At 34.5% G+C, this 19733-nt stretch overlaps 1 protein-coding gene across 1 annotated transcript; it reads left to right on the top strand.

Annotated features, from left to right (window-relative positions):
• The first annotated feature begins 1151 nt into the window (after positions 1–1151).
• On the top strand, positions 1152–19530 carry LOC120349607 (uncharacterized protein SYNPCC7002_A1628-like). The gene is made up of 3 exons (XM_039420040.1): positions 1152–1582; positions 17010–17186; positions 19408–19530. The coding sequence occupies exons 1-3, from the start codon at positions 1439–1441 to the stop codon at positions 19528–19530; spliced, it is 444 nt and encodes a 147-aa protein (XP_039275974.1). The 5' UTR covers positions 1152–1438.
• Positions 19531–19733: the final 203 nt, after the last annotated feature.

Genomic DNA, 19733 nt, shown 5'->3' with positions numbered 1-19733 from the left:
TTCCATCATTGAAGATAGTTATCACAAATTGCAGCAGTATCATTTTATTTCAATGACTTATATAATAAAATCAAAAATAAAACTTGACAAACGATGTTGGTGGGTTGAACGATTGTAGGTTGAAGTAAGGAAATAAATTGCTACATGACATAATATTGACAATTCAATCTTTCTTAGGTTGTCAAAACATTATGTTGTTAATATACTGAATCTAATTCAACTAGTTATCTAAACAATAATGATATCATCATGAGGGAAGCAATAACTCCACAAGAACGATTGGCTCTAACTTTGAAATTCTTGGCATTAGGCGATTCATTTGTTGGTTTCCAATATCTATTCTGAATCACAAAAAAAGAAATAATTCCAGAAGTTTTGATGACCTAATCAAAGCACTTAACACTGTCTCACAAAATTGACAGTCTTCTTTAAGGGAATTAGCCATAAATTGAATCAAATACTAAATTGCTGCCCATTTTAAAATAACTCTGCTCATACACATGACAAAACAAGATTCTCCAAAAGATTAGCTTCAAGATTTACTTTTAAGGGAATACTAGTTCAAAGTTTGAATAAATCTCTCTATAGATAGCCTAGCTATCTAAAACGTATAATATCATATTGAAGATTACAATCTTAATTAACAACTCTGATTGATAACATGAAACAAACACAAGATGATTTGATAGCCACAGTAAAATGATATTTGAGCTATACTTTCTTGTAGGAGCCCTGTACAGAAGCTTTTTTCACTTAAATTATGCAGTTCTAAATTTGTTAATCATGATAGGAATTATATACTCCATGCATGTTTCTATTTAAATATTTGACAATCCACATATCCTACAAAATTACAAAAATCCTACAATTTACAATTAGTTATTGGATCACAATTTGATTTGTCATTCATTAACCTAATTCATTGGAATTAGGTTATGACGCCTTCAATGTTTACGTTTTGCCTCACCCTTATGGCAAAATCGCGTCCACACGTACATTCAATGCTCGCCCGAGGCGCCTTTGAGCACGCCAAAATACCGACAGGGTTCCGGTTCGCCCCACATGCCTCAGCGAACAGTGTCCACACGTGCGAATGCAAGCCCATACACGTATGCTCACCCGAGGCAAACGTACGTGTGTACACCGTTTAAGTGTTTACATTTTGTGACGAATACTACAGAGGTTATGTTGATGAGGATGATAGTATTATGAATATTTCCAATTTAATATTTTAATTGTATTATTCATGAATTCAAATAGGTAAATACTTCGAATGGACATAGTTTCTAGAATCTAGATCTGAGTTATATTGAGATTGAAACTAGCAGAAACATGTACACAAATTGGAATTGTACATCCATTGTTTTTCAAATGTACAAATAACTAGATTAACTATACTTAAATAACTAGATAGGTCAAAAAGGTCTGAACTTGATTGATGATAAAAAATAGTAACAAGGCAATTTCAGAAAAGTTTGTTTCTTTATATAAGCATAGAAGAGCTATAAATACGGTAATGTTTGGATTAAGCTTAACAAAATGCAAACAAACTATATTTACATCAGCATCAACTTTGAATAAGGTATGTTTAGATTTTTAATTGATAATTGTACTGTAAAACTTCTAGTTAGTATTATAACTATTACAGATCGAGAAACAGCGTATTACTAAAGAAAGTCCCCTTATTCTCAATCATTCGTCTGAGATTCATTATTGACTGTAAATATTAATAGTTTGCCCCGCTTCATTGTTAGTCAAGCACTTTCAAAATTCTTGCCAATGGTTTTTAATTGAAACCTTGATAGATTTGTATTGATATATTCAATTATTATTCAATTATTTCTAGAGGGCTATACCATAGAGAAACAACAGCGTAAGTAGATATCCCATGGTATAGGGCGTTTATGTCGCAACTTTAACTGTTATCTCAAGCCCATAGTTTATGTAATTCTTTCCAGTGAAGCTGTGTGATACTGGTAGTATCTCATGTTGTGCCGTTCATACACTCTCACCCCAACAAAACAGTAAAATTCGACAAAAATCAACAGTAATCGGCTTGAGATAACAGTAACAGTTGCGACATAATTGCACTATACCATGGGATATCTACTTACGCTATTGTTCCTCTATGGATATACACTGTTGTCGTTGTGGTATCTGTCCACCCTGCAAATACTATGCCACAACTGTAAATCAATAAACCTTTGTTTTCCTTGATGATAAGGTTGGCTGAGAGTCACATTACAGTCATATGTATTGTAATAGTGTGATATTGAGAGGGTAGTATTGTAGTTGTTTTTGTGTATCTTATATTATTTTTCAGGTTTTTGAACTGGAATGAACTTTGATTTTTACTGTATGTTGAACCCTGCATTTTAGTCTGAGAATTGACTCTGTCTTGTTTGAATCTGCTAACTTGTTGCTTAGTTGTCAAAATTAAAGCAATTTTCGTGCATTTTTCAAATGCAGTTTCAATTTCTTGTCGAAAAAGCTACTGTATTTGGGAATTGTGGGATCATTGACCTTTTTGCAGCTTTGGCTTTTCCACTGGAAGTTATGCTCAATGCTCGTGGAGGGGGAATAATTTTCAGTGAAAAGGCCTCAGTTGGTATTGAGAGGTGAACGAAAAATCATGTAACGGTGCGCGAGCCTCGGTCCTCTGAATGGGTCTGTTGCCCATCCAGAGGGACAAATTGAAAAGTTTTTCATTATCAGTACTTTTGTTGTAGTTTGTATAGTAATCTAAAATTGATACAATCAGTAGATGTAAAATTAAATAGTTAATAATTGTGTGCGTGAATTTAAGTAAAGTGTAGTAAGTTTCATAACGTCTGAGTTTATTGAGTTTTGGATTATGTGTTCTCAAAAGTGAAGTTTAGATATTGTTAAAATGGTGAGTGCCAAACTCTTGTTGATTTTGTATTATAGCTCAAAATTTAGTACATAGAATGACCAAGGCCCGAATTTAGTTGCAGCAAGTTAGCAGCTTGTATAGATTAAATGTATAGAATTAAAAATGGAGTATGGCTTCTTGACCTGAATCGATTGCTGAATAACTTTGTTCTGTTTGAAAATTTGACATGTTACCTGACTCTTATTAATTCATTCTACCTATTTAGAGTTCAATAAACCTGAAGTTAAATATTTTTAAAGTATTTTCATTGAAGTTCCTGGCTCGTAGTTACTATAGTTGCTAGAATAGGTGACAATGATGATAATCTGTGCATTTGAATGAACGAATCCACTAAAAGCTCCCAACCAATCAAGGATTCAAATACCGGTAGATGAATTGATAGCAGTAAACTTTAGCAAATATTATAGAAGAGAAGAAACACCCCCCCCTCCGTTTACAGTATTATTATTAAATCATAGATATTATAATCATTAAGTATTTTATAGTCTTAACACCTTAGAAGAACAAATTGTTTTACTTACTCACTTTTTTACTTCTGTTGTCTTCGCCGCAGTCTGCTGACCGGGGAATTGTCATTGTCCCTTGAATGGGGTTTTCTACGGCACTAGCCGCTATCTGAGGTGGGTGTATGTATGCTCCTCGATATATTCTGCAACGGTGTATTAAGGCCGGTCCATTAGGTACCTCTTCAAACCCTTTGCTAGCGCATTGTTGTTTTCTCATAGTTTTAGACTATCTGGGAGCAAGTTGAACAGGTATGCCCCTGCATAAGATGGAGAATCACTGAGCTTTTTTAATCTAAGTTGTGGGAGGTCTATATTGTGATTATGTCTTGTCCCATAGCTGTGCCTGTCTTGTCTCAAGATTGGATTTGATTTCATGACCAAAATAACGACTTACAAGATATATATGGAGATTGCCGTTAGTATTCCTGTTTTTTTTCAAAAGGGGTTTGCAATGCTCAATGTAGTTGGTTCTTAAAATATTTCTTATTGCTCTCTTTTGGATTTTCAGAACTCTCTCTAGATTTTCTTTTGCAGACGATCCCCAGGCAGCTATTCAATACCTCAAGTGTGAGACAAATAGCGAGTGGTAGGCAGTTTTTTCATCGGTTATATTTCTTATTCTCCTAATGACAAATGTTGCTGATGAAAGTTTTCTACATATACTCTCTATATGCTGTTTCCATGACAGGTCTAGAATGACACCAAGAAATTTGGTGCATTCAACTGTTTGCACAGTGCTGTTTTGTTGTTCGTGCTGTACATGGTGAGTCGGCATAGAATTCATGTGCACTGTTTTGTTGTTGTTAATTGCCAGTCTCATTTCGCTGCATATTAGTGTTGCTTCTGTAAGCGTAGAGTCAACAAGGTTATTTTGTATCACATTTTTATTTGCAGGGAGTAGAATAGTGGTGTCATCCGCAAAAAGAATGCACTTTTTGTTGACTTGAAGCCTGTCTGGAATGTCATTTATATATAATAGAAAGTGCAATGGTCCTAGAATCGAGCCCTGTGGCACACCCCTTCTTACAAGTCGGAATGACGACTTATTTGAGTTTATTGATGTTTTTTCTTGAAAATCCAGTTCCACATACTGCCTTCTGTCCTTTAGATAATCTTCGATACATTTTAGTGCACTCCCCTGGATTTTCATATATTTCAATTTAGTCTTGAGAATTTCCCAATCAAGGACTTCAATAGTGTTGTGAATGTCAATAAAAATACCTGAGGCCAATTCTTTGTTTTCCCATATTTTGCATATCTCGTCACACAAATCAGATATTGCTGTTGATGTGCTGTGGTTCTTTCGGAAGCCATGCTGATTTTTTGACAATAGTTAGTTTCTTTCAAGGTGTGTTATTAGCTGGTTGTAGGCCGCTCGTTTGATGATCTTGGAGACAACAGGCAGATTCACTATTGGTCGGTGGTTTTTTGGGTCAGATTTATCTCCTGATTTCTGCTTTGGATAAATCTTTGCTATTTTCAATTTATGTGGGAATTTTGCCTGTTTGAATGATTCATTTATTATGTGTAGGATAGGCTCCTTTATTTCATTCTCGCAGTACTTCAGGATTTTACCAGTTATTTCATCATGGCCTGATGAGTTGTTTGGCTTTAGTCTTCTGAAAATATGGTGCAGTTCGGTTTCAGTGATGGTGTTGAATTGACAGAACACTTGAGCATTATTCTGAACCACCAGATCTTCTTTAACATTTTGGCTGCTATGTAGTTCAGTAATTGGTTGGGTGAAATATGTTTTTTCAAATTCAAATTTATTTCTCAAAAAACATACACAATTATAATAATATAATATTACAACATCTTAAAAAATAATACAAGAAAATAGCAATAAATATATAAAATGATTCCAAAACTGCAGTATATTTTTTTGTGTCCATCTATGTTTAAGGAGTAGCCTTCAAGGTAAAACCTGTGCATAGACCTAAGTTGTAGTAATATATTTATTCAATATAAACTAAGAAATTGAACCAAATTAAGAACAAAGATTAGTGGAATTTACACACAAATATAAATTTGTAGATTAGTAGATGATGAAATTAGATTAAAGTTAGTAACACACAATAATTATTATTCTATGATAAAAAAACATAAAACAAGAAACAGTTGGTGCCTAGAAGATTTTTTCTTCAGTTTTATTTGATCTTATCCATTCCTCAATCTCACAATTTAGTTTTTGCTCCGGCTTGTATTGGCAACAAAATGAGTAGGAACAAGATTTATTATCCTCTGTGATAAGTAAGTGAATTGTCTTCTACATACATTCAAATCCATCCTGTCTTGATGGAATGTTTCTCTAGTAGGACATAAATTTAAATTCAAGTTTCTTTCACGAAGAAGAAATTTATTTTTATTCTTTTTAATATATATTATCAAGTTTTTTATGTGCAGCTGTTGAACAGTTAGTACTTTGAATTCATTGAATAGATTGCTTGTAGGATAAAGTCTGGGTTTGCCTAGAATTGTTTTAATAATATATTTTTGAATTATGAAAAGTTTTTCAAAATGTGTGTTCAAGGCTCCACCCCAAGCTCTTATTCAATATTGTGAAACAGCTTGTGCTTAAGAGAAGTAGGTTAATTGAGCTATTTTCAAGTTATTTAGTTCTCTAATTTAATGGAATTTATATATTAGGAATTTTATTTTCAAACACATGCTGTTTATATGAATGTTCCATCTCAGATATGGATCCAACAGTATTCCCAGGTATTTTACTTGGTCCTTTTTTTTTAATTTCAGGACAGAAGCAGTAATTTGTTGATTGTTGACAATTGCAGTTTACTTGGTGTATTTTAATACTTTCTATTTCATGAGGCTGTGTTTGGGCATTGGGTGAGAAAGTCATGAATACACTTTTAGAAGCATTTAAAGTAAGCAGAAGTTTATCGAGCCATGATTGTGCTACTCTGAGACCATTTTCTGCACTAAGGCGCACGTCCTCCCAGGAATTGCCAGTAAAAGTGAGAGCGACATCATCAGCAAAGGATACGATTGAGCAGTTCCCAATGTCAACTTAAAGAAAATCATTAATATAAATTTGGAAAAGTATTGGTGATAAAACAGTGCCTTGAGGCAGACCACATACAGTACGTTTTTTATTACTTGTTAAAGTATTCAGCGTAAGTAGTTGATACCATTCAGTTAGATAACAATTGAATAGTTTGAGAGGTGAGCCTCTGATTCCAAAGTTTTCCATCTTCTCTAATAATCTTGACTGAGATACAGTGTCAAAAGCCTTTGCCAAGTCTAAGAAAGTTGTTAAAGTTTTCTTTTTACTGTTGAAGTTTTCAATAATTTATTCTTTCCAAAAAGTCGGATATTGCATCTTCTGTTGATATGCCACTCTTAAATCCATATTGATTTCTATTGTTAAAAAAAGGAGTATATCCCTATTTGTACATATCTTGCCCTGAAAAAATCACTGAGACTTCTCTCCCTCCGATAGAATGTTTTTATAATGATCTTAACGATACACCCCTCTCCCCCAAAGAATACGAGCACGCACAAAGAGTGTTCTCAACATTCAAGTTGAAATCTCTTGGCAAGTATCATGATTTCTATCTGTGCCTAGACGTCATGCTATTAGTTGAGGTTTTCGAAGAAATGAGGTCAACACTTTTTAGGTCATATGGCCTCGATGTGACTCATTTTCTTTCGCTTGCTCATTACACTTGGAATTGTATGTTAAAGTTCACCCGGGTTGAACTCCAATTGATTAGGGATCCTGATATACATCTAATGTTTGAATCAGGAATGCATGGTGATGTTTCATTTATTGGCAAGTGTTATTGCGAAGCCAATAACAAACACATCCCTGACACATACAATCCCACAAAACCAAGTAACTATTTGCTTTATATAGATTGTAATTCTTTGTATGCCCACTCTATGAATCAATTCTTACCTTATGGAAATTTCAAGTTCCTCTCAGAGGAAGAAATCCATGCTCTTGACTTTACAAATTTGGAGAGTGAATCAGAAACTGGTTATGTTATTGAATGTGATCTCAAGTACCCACAGGAGTTAAATGATATGCATGCCAATTTCCCTCTCGCTCCACTTCATCAAATTCCTCCTACCAAATTGTTCTCCGAGTACCAAACCAATGAGAACGGTCAAACTCTGACTAAAAAACTCATGAACACACTTTTTGATCGAGAGAGGTACATTGTTCATTACATGAATTTGAAGCTGCACCTTCAACTCGGATTGCAATTAACAAAAGTACATCGCGTCATTAGCTTTTCCCAATCGCCTTGGTTGAAGAACTACATTGAGTTCAATACCTGTAATAGGCAAGCCACGAAAAATAAATTTGAAGTCTCATTCTTCAAACAGATGAGCAACCTAATTTATGGGAAGACATTACAGAATAGTCACCATCATTGTAATGTTCAAATTATCACAGATGCCAAGCGTCTAGATAAGTACATTTCAAATCCCCTATGTAAATGCTGGCAGATAATAAGTTCAGATGTGATTGCAGTTTTCTCGCATAAGTTGGAACTAAAAATGAATAGGCAAATCTATTCAGGTTTCTGCATCCTGGATTTGAGTAAACTATTTTTTCTACTGTAAATTGCAAAAAATCATACCATGGCAACGCATCCAGCTTTGTATGACTGATACAGATAGCTTCCTCTTATCGTTGGAGACACCTGACGTCTACCAATTGATAAGAGAAAATCTAGAACTGTTTGACACTTCAAATTACCCAGCTGAGCACGAATGCTTCTCCAATGAGAGGAATAAAGTTGTAGGGAAATTTAAGGATGAGGCAGCTTCAATTCCTTTAAAATCTTCTCTGGGATTACGGGTGAAATTGTATTCATATCTTGTAAATAATGAGAAGGAGGAAACTGTAAATAAGTGTGTAGCAAAAGGTGTGAAGACACATGTAAAAAATAGAAAATTTAGTTTCGACTTGTATAAGAAATGTTTGATTGAACGATGCCAACATATAGAAAAATGTAATATGTTGAGATCCTTCAATCATAACATACATCAAATTGAATGAGCAAAGGTTTGTTTAAGCCCATTCGATGACAAGCGCTTTATTGCAGAGAACAGAATTGATACATTACCATTCGGTCACTACAAAATAGCAAACTGATTGCACAGATCAGTGTGTGTGTAATGAGGTAGTGACCAACACATCAAATTCTGTTTCAAGTGTGTCTTCACACAAAGAAGAATGAGTAATATTAGAGCAAAATTAGCAGCAGAGCTTCACTCTGCTGCATGTGTAAATTACCCCACACGTAGATATGAGTTGAAGAATGAGATCGATTTATATCAATCAGATCTGATTGAGATGGGTAGCTTATCTAAATTCAATAAAGGATATTGTTATATTTTAGTTGTTATTAATTATTTTACTAAGTACACTTATTGTATACCTTTAAAGATTAAGACTGCACAAAGTGTTTATAATGCACTCAAACCCATTATTCGTAAGAATAAACATATGCGTTTTTTCCAGACAGATGGAGGGAAGGAGTATTTTAATAAGCATGTGAAAGATTTGTTAGATAAGTATAATATCAAGCATTATTCTGTTTTTACTGATAAGAAAGCTAGTATCGCTGAGAGATTTAATTGTACAATAAAATCAAAAATATATTGATCTTTAACTGAACGTGGGAGTAAAAACTGGGTTAATAACTTACAAAATATTGTAGATGATTATAACAATACAGTACACAGTTCCATTGGAATGCGACCTAAAGATGTAACTAAAAAACATCGTAAACACGTTTTAGAATCACTAAACTCTGTATTTAATAGACAATTCAAATTAAAAGTGTTGAAACCAAAATATAAGCTAGGTGATATTGTGAGAATTTCTAGAAAGAAACAGATATTTGATAAAAAATATCTAATGAATTGGTCACCCGAATATTTCTGAATTGTGAGCATACATCCCACAAGACCTATCACTTACTCAGTAGAAGATCTTAGTGGTGAGATAATACAAGGAAGGTTTTATCAAGAAGAAATTAAAAAAACACATTTGAATGAATCTGAAAGAGATGTTTATTTGATAGAAAAAATATTGAGACGAGATAAGGATAAGTTGCTTGTGAAATGGATTGGATTTCCACAACCAACATTCATAAATTGAGAGAACTTATTAGAGTAAGATTGTAAATAATCAGAGTAAGATCATATGTTGTAAATAATGTACATGGTATCATTTTATTGATTCACATTTGTTGTAAATAATTAGAGTAAGATCATATGATGTAAATAATGTACATTGTTTAATTATCTATCCACATTTGTTGTAAATAATTAGTGTAAGATCATATGATGTAAATAATGTACATTGTATAATTATCTATCCACATATGTTGTGGATAATCATTGTAATATTCTTTACATTGTGTGTGTGTTTTTAAAATAAAAACAACTTGAATTGAATGTTTGCTCTTTCATTTCTCATTTTTGTCATAGAGAAGTGTGAAGTAGTAGCATGTGGCACGAGGTGTCTAGAAGTTGAATGGGTGAGTACATGATTGTATGTGTGTCACCTAGAAATGCTTCATTAGCGAGTGAACCAGACACATGAAACAGTTCGTTCTGTTTGTATATCTCACTTTCTCAACATGAACAAACTCGTCATTGTAAATTTCGATAAGTTAATTGCACAAGAGGAAAAGCCTGTATGGTGTAAGAATGGGGCATTGATACCACATAACGCTAGAATTCTCATCATGGGCCCATCTGCATGCGGTAAAACAAATTTATTGTTCAACTTGATTTTTTCCAAAAATGGATTGAGATTTAAACATATTTATTTAAATACTAAAAGTCAATATCAAGATAAGTACTTGTTTTTAAGAAAAGTCTTTTCAAAAATGAAAGGTATTGAATCATGTGAGTGATATTCCCGACAGCATCCACATCCTAACAATATACCACAATATTCTCTAGTTATATTTGACGATTTACAACTTAGTCACACACCTCAAATAAGAGATGATTTTACTATGGGTAGACATCGTAATATTGATACAGCATATTTAATTCAAAGTTATGGTGCAACACAAAAACATTTCACCAGAGATAATGCAAATATGATTGTTATATTCAAAATTGATCAATTATCACTCAAATTAATACATAGAGACTATGTGGGTGAAGATATTCGCTTCAGAGATTTCAGTAAATTGTGTTCAAATGTGTGGAATTCTAAGAAGCATAGTTTTCTTACTATTATGACTGAATGTGTAGCTTATAGTGGAAAATATAGGCAGGGTCTGGATAACTTTATTGACATTCAGTAGAGAGTGAGTAGCAGTAAAAGAATGAGGATGTCTCATAGAAGACAAAACGCTAGCATTGCTCTAATCGATAAGATTAAGAAATTGAGGAAAGTTATTAGAGACAAACATAGAAGCATTGTACATTTTGAAAAGCAATCTGACGATTACAGAGAAAAACTTTTTAAACCAATTATCACACCTCTAGTTGAAATGGGGAAAACTAAATCTTCTCACCAATCTGATCAGAGTTTTATACCAAAAAAGGAGGAAGAAGAAGATGAAGACAAAGAAAGTATGGATCTAGGAGAAAAACATGATGATATTAGTGAAACAATAGAAGTTGCATCACCATCAGCAGCTGGAAAAGATCTAAGCATGAATGATTCAAGTATATTTAATTCAACTAGGCTTGAGAGTGATACAAGCAGCAAAATAAAGAAGATAAAGAATCAAGTGCTTGCACAATATTTGTATACATTTCATAGTGCAAAATTGGATAACTCAATTCTGTATGGAATTTCCTATGATTCTGACCGAAAATTATATCTTATGGGTGAGATGGTTGTTAGCTTTGATAACTACTTCTTTTATATTGATAACGAAAAATTCTGAATTACACATGGTCTATTAGAACTGTTATTTGCCCCAAGACCAAATTCATATCTCTTTGATGAAAAAGATCTAAATAAATACAAGAAGATTTTATCAATAACAAAAGTTCAATTGGATAGACGAGGATATGTGAAACGTAACACTGGTGTAAAGTCTCGCTTAATCCAAATGCTGTTTCCTGTTAAAAAAGCAAGTAAGACAGGTTCAGGCTTATTGAAATTTGCAAAAAATACTTCTAGCAATAGAATTTACCAATATTATGACAACTATGATGAATTGGTTCAGAGACTTCATTTATTAAAATCATCAAAACTTGCTGGACACTCGGGTCATGATGTTGAGATTGCATCAATTATAGAGGAATTATGTGAAGGTAAAATTATTGTTTAGTTGCAGAATGAGCGTGCACAGATTCGGAGGTAAAAGCGAGAGAGTTGCTGCGAAGAAAGAGATTGTATGGAATGAACCAGATCTTGACAGTTTTAGTGAGAGAATAATCCAGGCAATTAATCAACAGGGTGTTAGTGAATCTCTGCGATCATATGTAGATTCACAATTATCTAATATAGTTAAGAATATTGGATTGAACGAGATCAAAAAGGAACACATCTTCAGTACATTACAACAGTTATCTGACAATATCGATAGGGGAGTTGAAGAGAAATCTATCAATTTGGAGAATTGTCTACATGATCTGAAATCAACAACAGAGATATTCAGATCACACTTTAATACGATCAATGATAATAAAGTTGACAAGAATTATTTGGATGAGAAATTGAAAGTTATCTCAGACAAGATTAAAAATTTGCAAGTATTAGATAGAAATTATCTAAATACCTGATTGAAACAGCTTAGCACAGAACTTTTTACTAGAGTAAATGAAACTCATTCATTATCGGTTGATAAGGAATATTTGGATAAAACTGTGCAGGCATTGAATAATATTGTTATAACAAAACAAGAGTTTGAAGATCGATTATCCGCAATGACTAATACAATAAAGACAAATCTTATGGAGGGGATTGAACAATTTGTTTCAAAAAACTATTTAAATACATTGCTATCTACGTTTAGCGGAACTTATGTATTGAAAAATGATCTGAGTAGTGAAATGCAAGCATTTATTAAGAAGGATGAATTACAAGCTACAGTCAAATCAATTCGTGAGGAAATAGCATCTTCAATTAAAAATACTGAGAATGATGAAGTGACAAGATTACAATGTTCACCTGCATTCTCCGATTATCTCACTTTATTTATACATCGAATAGCCTACCAAATAGTTTGGAACTACGCGAAGGTTAGCTTTCATATGAATTGGATTGAGGCAAAACAGCATAATTTGACAGAAGATCAAGTGGGTGATTTAATTACCGATAAAATGGGTTTGACTATCTACAGGAATGTTCTAAAACCCTCAAGTTAGAATCACATCAATCTTTAACCGATTTCACTATGCAAATTGCTTGGGAGAAATTGCATGAGAAATAGATAGCTACATTCTATTTCAACATGAGAGAGTGTTCTCTACTTCACAACCATTTTTTCCAAGGTGAAACAAGATTATGCATGAAATGTGCTAATGATCGAATTTGAGATGAATTAGAGCAGAGATGCATTCGTCCTTGTGAGCTCTGTGAAGTAAAATTGCAAACGTGCTAATGGTCGAGTATTGAATTAGGTTGGAACCGCATTCGTCCTTGTAAGGTCTCTGAACTGAAATTTTGAAACGTGTTAATCTTTGACCAAGAGGAGAATTGGTGCATAATGATAATGTCCAAGGTTGTCTCACAGGAATCTTGTATATGATTGTAATTAGTATATCCTTATCTATAAACGTTGCTGCATTGTGCTGTGTGATGAGTGAAAACTGCAACAAGAAATGACACACTTTGATATGTCAATTTTCAATGAACTTTCATTGGAGATATATCCTATTAAAGCATTACATAATGTTTTTCAGTTTGATTGGTTCTATGTTAAGAATGTAAGATTTGGTGCAGATGATTTAATTTATATCAATATAGATTCAGAAGACAACTTTGAATTCACTATTATTCTTCCAAAAGAATATTCAACTGTGCTGAATACACACACAACATTAAGAGTTTTAAAAGCAAAAGATGGGATTTGAATGTTACTGCTGGACGTGTATTCTTGAAAGAATGGTAAAATCTCATCCTAGTTGTCAAGTACATCTAGAATTTATGAGAGTAAGAAGTTTGTTTCACTTAAATCTGGCAGAAGTTCGTTTCACTTGAATCTGTCAGTAGATTGCCTCTCTCTCTCACACATATTTCTCTCTGCTATAAATCATCATCAAATAGTCTGTGACTAAATGTAATTGAGCTTGACTGAATGTAATTGGGCATGACTATCTATAAATGAAATAGAGCTAAACATAAAGAGAGAGAGAGAGAGAGAGCATCATCATTATCATCTTCTTCTTCTTCCTCCTCTCCTTCTTCTTCCTCCTCCTCTCCTTCTTCTTCCTCCTCTCCTTCTTCTTCATCTTCTCCTTCTTCTAGAGAGAGGGAGAGGTTCTTCTCCTTCTAAGGAGCAGGGGAGGGCACATGGGAGGTGCGGCAGGAGTGGGGGTGGTGGGGAGTACGTAGGATGGATGCGGGGGAGGGGGGGAAAAGTCGTAAAAAAATCTCACAGTATGTACACTCTCATACTACTAATCACAATAAGGTAAAAAGTTCCAAAAACTAATCTGTTAAACAGTAGTGAAAAATGAGAGTCAATTGTTTTAGATATGTGATAAGCCAGCAAAATGTTTAGGTTTTCGTATTTCTGTTTGAATGACACAATTTCGAGTTGGCTCTTAATAAGTGTAGTGATAGAAAAGGTTTTTGACCTCTGCTCTAAATACAGAATTTTATTGGCCATAATCTGTTCTATCTATTAAACTTTGAATTGCTCTAATATAGCAGGGACAAGTTGTATCATTTACTAGATGTTTATCATCCTTTTTATTGTTCTTGCAATTGGCACATATAGGCGCCTGTGATTTGTTAGGACAAGTTTTGTACTCATGATTCTCTTGAGCACAGAAACCACAGATTGTGGTTTCTGCGTTACAAAATTTTGAGGTGTGGCCAAATTTCAAGTATTTGAAGCAACGAGTTACTGATGTGTAATCTTTGACTCGACAAGAGGTCCAATCTACATAGATTTGCCCCTTATTTATTATTTCTCGTCGAATATCAGGAGAACATTCGATTACCCAATGGGTGTACTCTCTCTCTTTCTTACCTACCTTAAATAATGGGTTGAATTCTTTATCAAATTTTTCTTTATTTATTGTGTTGGAGAAATTCCTGTTGAAAACTTCTAGACTTAAATCACTCTGGCTCAATTCTTTAGATACATTATATATAATTACTCTAGGTTTTTTCAACGAAGGAGTACTAATTTCTAAATCTTTATCATTAATTAGTTTGTTTCCTAAAACTTTTACCTTGTCCTCGGATGGGTCCATCACCAATAACACTCCACCTCCACATACGTTTACTGCTTTTTTTATTTTCAGCGATTTTTCTTTTGGAATTGTTTTTCTTAAAGTTTCTCTGACTTTTGCACTGCTTTCACTATCATTTCCTGTTACCACTGCAGGCTTCACTATCATGATGTCTTGATACAATGTCTGTCACGATATCTTCTCGGTGATCTTGCACACTAATTTTTTTCCAGTCACTTGTTGCTGCTGCTGTCTATTTACTTTAATTGGTATTTGCACTACTTCTGCAAATGATCTTGTAGCAGTAGTAGTGGGTGGCTGTCCACTCTTGAAGTCCGATGAGAGCTGGTTTATGCTTTTCTCCAATGTGTCCAGTCTGCATAGAACTTCGTTCTTTTCCTTCTCCTGGGTTTTTTCCTCGTTTCGACTCTGGTTATGATCAATGCCAGCTTGTTGCACAGAGCAATGTATTGATCAAAATCCGCTCAAGATAGCTTTTTTTCAAATGTCTCACTGCCCCATTTAATGAGATCTGAGTAAAGATCGTGAAGAGTTCCCACGTCTTCCAGTATACTCTGGTCCATGATTTTGCTCGCATTCTGATCCTCCAAGTTGATGAAGTTCTCTCCAAATATTCATCTTCCTCAAACTCTGGAGCTAGAAGAAGTGGCAATTTCACCGGTGTATGGAATTGAGATCCCAAACTATCCATAATTGAAGTTTTTTATGGAAATACACTTCATAACACTCGAATACTTTTCAACTGTTATAGTTTAAAGACAATTTTTTTATTATTGCTGACGGCTAGAATACTGTTAGCTAATTCTACAATATAGACTACGCTGGCACTACGATGTCTACTCTACCACGTTCGGCTGACTACTGTGGTATGTGTTGAAGATATTGCAGATCTGATGTGGGTCAGTGATTTTTCTCCCCTCATTAGTCAGGTGGAGGTTTTCTTGATGTTTGCATTTCAGTTCATTCCTTTTCATCATTTATTGTTGTCCATAGCGCTTTGGGTTTATTTACTGCCTGGTGAATCAACAAGTTGTAAATTTTCAAAGAAACTTCCATTATCCCCTAAGATTAACTCAAATCTAATAAGGGAGCTGACAAAAAGGGTTATACATTTTCCACTTCCTTGGATCTGATAGGAATCCAAATATTTTATAAAAGTTGATAAAATATATATGATCATATTGATGACTGTGTAGAGAGGCTAGTTGAGTTACTCAGCTATTGAACCTCTACAAAGGCAAAAAAGTGTAGATACAAGAAGTGCGCATGCACTATTCTATTTGGAACACTTATTCTCTTTCGAAAAAACCCACACAGGAGGCAAATTCAAGCTACTCCTTCTTCGACAAAAAATATAATTTAATAGCTCGCTCGACCACACCACGATGGTTTAAAGTGGCTATTTGGGACACTTAATCACGTTCAGAAAAACCCGCTCAGGAGGCAAATTCAAGCGACTCCTTCTTCCACAAAAAATATAATTTAAAAGCTCGCTCGACCACACCACGATGGTTTAAAGTGGCACGAATTTGATTAAATAGAAACATATTTAAAAAATAATCCATTGGTGGAAGAATGTCACGAGACGAGGATGTTGTTAAATTCTTCAACTTGGCTTTTTTATTAGAGCATATGTAATCCCAGGAAACTCACAATTTAGACCTATTCAATCCATAAAGAATAATATGAGTTTTATTAAGGCTACTGTTTTTACAGTATATAAAATACTCTATAATCATAACTCCTCTACTTGGCACTTTAAAATGGAAGTAACATATTATATGAATATAAATATGATTTATAAATAATGATTCATCAACAAATCATAATACAATAAATTAATATGATCAGGAGAGGACAACAAGTCGAACCCAAAACTGTCTCTCTCCCAAATTTTGATGGATGAAAAGTTGCCAAAAAATATTTGTTCTTCTATTAGGCTAGTTCGGTTTTATCCCTCTATTATTTTAGTTTTTATTGTCAAAAATATTACGCTCTTCAGGGAATTGATTCTGATGTAATTTTCTTCTTGCCCTACTTTTTTCTGAAACAAACTGTTGTATCTTCTAAGCCATTATTTTATTAATATTATTCATTTTTTTCTGAAAATGGCATAGACCTCATTGACAATCAATAATAATCTCAGCATTTACACTTCAACATATTCACTTTGGCATTTCAAAATAAAAATAATTATTTGTTTTCAGATAGATTTGAAAAGCCAGGAGTGGCACAGGAGATTGGATAAAATATATGGTCTTCCAATTATCCATCACCATGGATATGTATGTGAACTTCCACCCAATCACAGGTTTCCGATGAAAAAGTTCCACAAAGTTATCGATTATCTAGTTAGTGATAGAGTGATCGATAGAAATAAGCAGGTAACTAATTTATTTCAACGATCTCTATCTACACTCTCATTCTCTTATAATCCCTTTGCAATTCCTGGAGAATAATTTATTCTCTTTTTATAAACGAAGAGGCTCTACTGATATACTTGTATAAAAAATTATGATCTATATTTCCACATTAAGATCTTACCAGGATCAGGAATCTTACCTACATGGGTATTGCACTGATGAACTCAAATTAATCTTGGCTACTGGAAACTAACATGAATGGAAATAGATGAGTTATTGATTTGAGTAATACAGGATGATCATAAATTCTTGCCCTGATTTTAAAAATTTATCACAGAATAACCGTTTGACATATCAATTTATATCTAGCGCTGTTACATAGGTTAGTGTTAGTAGTTTTTTTAATATCACTCACGTAAGTAAACTTCAACATGTAGCCCGGTAGCCCGGAGAATGTCGAAGCGGTATTCCAGCTCTCGCCAGGTGTTTTGTAACATGTGTTCTGTCACAGTACCCACAGCAGCTTGTATCCTAGCCTTCAATTCGTCGATGTCAGCAACTGGTGTGGCAAAGACTCTGTCCTTGATATATCCCCATAAAAAAGTCAAGGGGAGTAATGTCTAGAGAGCGGGGTGGCCAGGGTGTTGGACCATCCCTTCCAATCCACCAGTCTGGAAATGTTTCATCTAGGAAATTACGCACTATCAACGCCCAGTGGGGTGGTGCTCCATCTTGCTGGAAAATTATACATAGTTGATAATCTTCTAACTGTGGTGCAATGAACTGTTGCAACACGTCTAAGTAAATGTTAGCGCTAATGGTTTTTTCCGTGAAGAAAAACGGCCCAAAAACCTTCTTGTGCATTAGGCCGCACCAAACATTAAAATTTTCACTGTCTCGCTGTAACTGTAGGCCTACAGTAGCGTGTGGATTCTCTGATCCCCATATACGGACATAATGCCTATTTACCATTCCACTGACATGAAAGGTGGATTCATCTGTAAAACATTTGCGATTTAAGTAATCGTTAGCGCCATCAATCCTGTTGAGAATCTCAGTTGCGAATTCTGCACGTCTCAGCAAATCATTCGGTTGCAAGGCCTGCAAGGTTTGCACTTTATAAGCATGCAACCTAAGCCTTTTATGAAGAATTTTCACAACACTTGTTTGCGGTATTTGAAGTTCACGTGATGCTTGATGAGTTGATTTAGATGAACTCCGTTGAAATGATTGCCGAACACAATCAACAGTTGCTTCACTCACACCAGGCCTGCTACTTCTAGGAAGATCTTCAACGCTGCCTGTTTCTTTGAACCTGTCTTACCATCGCTTTATTGATTTAACATCAGGAGGGCTGTGTCCTTAAGAAGCCCGAAAATTACGCTGAACACCGATGGGCGATTTCGTTTCATGAAACCAAAGCACACATTGTGCTTTTTCCTGCATCGACGCCATTTTGACCGCAACTAACGTGAACTAACAGACAGCGTCATTGTTTAGGACCACTAGCGCCATCTATTGGTCAAAAAACTACTAATACTAACCTATGTAACAGCGCCAGATTTAAATTATCATGTCAAACGGTTATTCTGTAATAATTTTTTAAAATCAGGGCAAGACTTTATGCTCACATAATTGATCGTATTTGATAAGTGTTGTACTCTCAGTTTTCAGTAGGCTACTCCAGTTGGAAGGGTGACTGCTTGAGGACAACTCAACTTACTTGACATAGTTATGAGCTCCAAAAACATTAGCAGGTGGTTAGTAGAAACCCATCTAAAGCTATAGATCCATTATTTCTCATTATTATTATTATTCAAGTTCAAGTTCAGGTTTTGAATGTTCTCTAGGTGTATTTAATTTATTTATTTTCATTTCTATCAATACATTGTGGAATTTTTGATATCTTATAATTATGGATAAATAATTGAAAAAACTGAACCCTCACACCCGTTACTCATGCATGAACATGGGACTAAGGTGTGCATTATCCTTAGCAATAATAAAATAAGTAGCCTACATATGTGAGGCGTCTAGCATTAATACACTTCCAAGGTCCTAGTTACCTTCCAAGTTACCATCTAAGAAAAATCATCAGAGGAAGATTCAATCTAGGAACATATACACTTGACTGTGTAGCTTTGAGAAATTGAAGCAGTTTTGGGCGGATGCTTGTTGTATCAACTCATATTTGTAATGTATTGTCACTAGAGAATTGAAATTTAAAAAAAATATGTTACAGGTTCTTGAACCCGATCAGATTCCAATGGCAATAGCCGAAAATGTTCATAGTCACGAATATGTAGATAATTTTTTCAACGGAAAAACAACAGAAAATGAGCAGAGAGCCACTGGATTTGTCTGAAAATACTTCTCCTCCTCCATGACATTCTTCTCCTACTCCTCCTCCTACTCCTTTTCCTACACCTCTTTTTCATCCTCCTCCTCCTCCTCCTCCTCCTCCTTCCTCCTCCTCCTCCTCCTCCTCCTCCTTTCCCCCTCCTTCTCCTCCTCCTCCTCCTCAGCCTCAGCCAACTTTTTGATTATAAAAGCATCACTTTTTATGTA

Source organism: Nilaparvata lugens, chromosome 2, assembly GCF_014356525.2.
Source record: "Nilaparvata lugens isolate BPH chromosome 2, ASM1435652v1, whole genome shotgun sequence".
Taxonomy (NCBI): Eukaryota; Metazoa; Arthropoda; class Insecta; order Hemiptera; family Delphacidae; genus Nilaparvata; species Nilaparvata lugens.
Note: the sequence above shows the minus strand (reverse complement) of the source record. Positions and strands in the feature narration are given on the sequence as shown.

What these genes read in the sequence shown, in the direction of transcription:
- LOC120349607 (XM_039420040.1), top strand. Translation starts at nt 1,439, where the DNA reads ATGATAAAAAATAGTAACAAGGCAATTTCAGAAAAGTTTGTTTCTTTA. An exon ending in CAGCATCAACTTTGAATAAG is followed by an intron (nt 1,583 to 17,009) that starts GTATGTTTAGAT and finishes ATTTGTTTTCAG; the next exon opens with ATAGATTTGAAAAGCCAGGA. An exon ending in TGATCGATAGAAATAAGCAG is followed by an intron (nt 17,187 to 19,407) that starts GTAACTAATTTA and finishes AATATGTTACAG; the next exon opens with GTTCTTGAACCCGATCAGAT.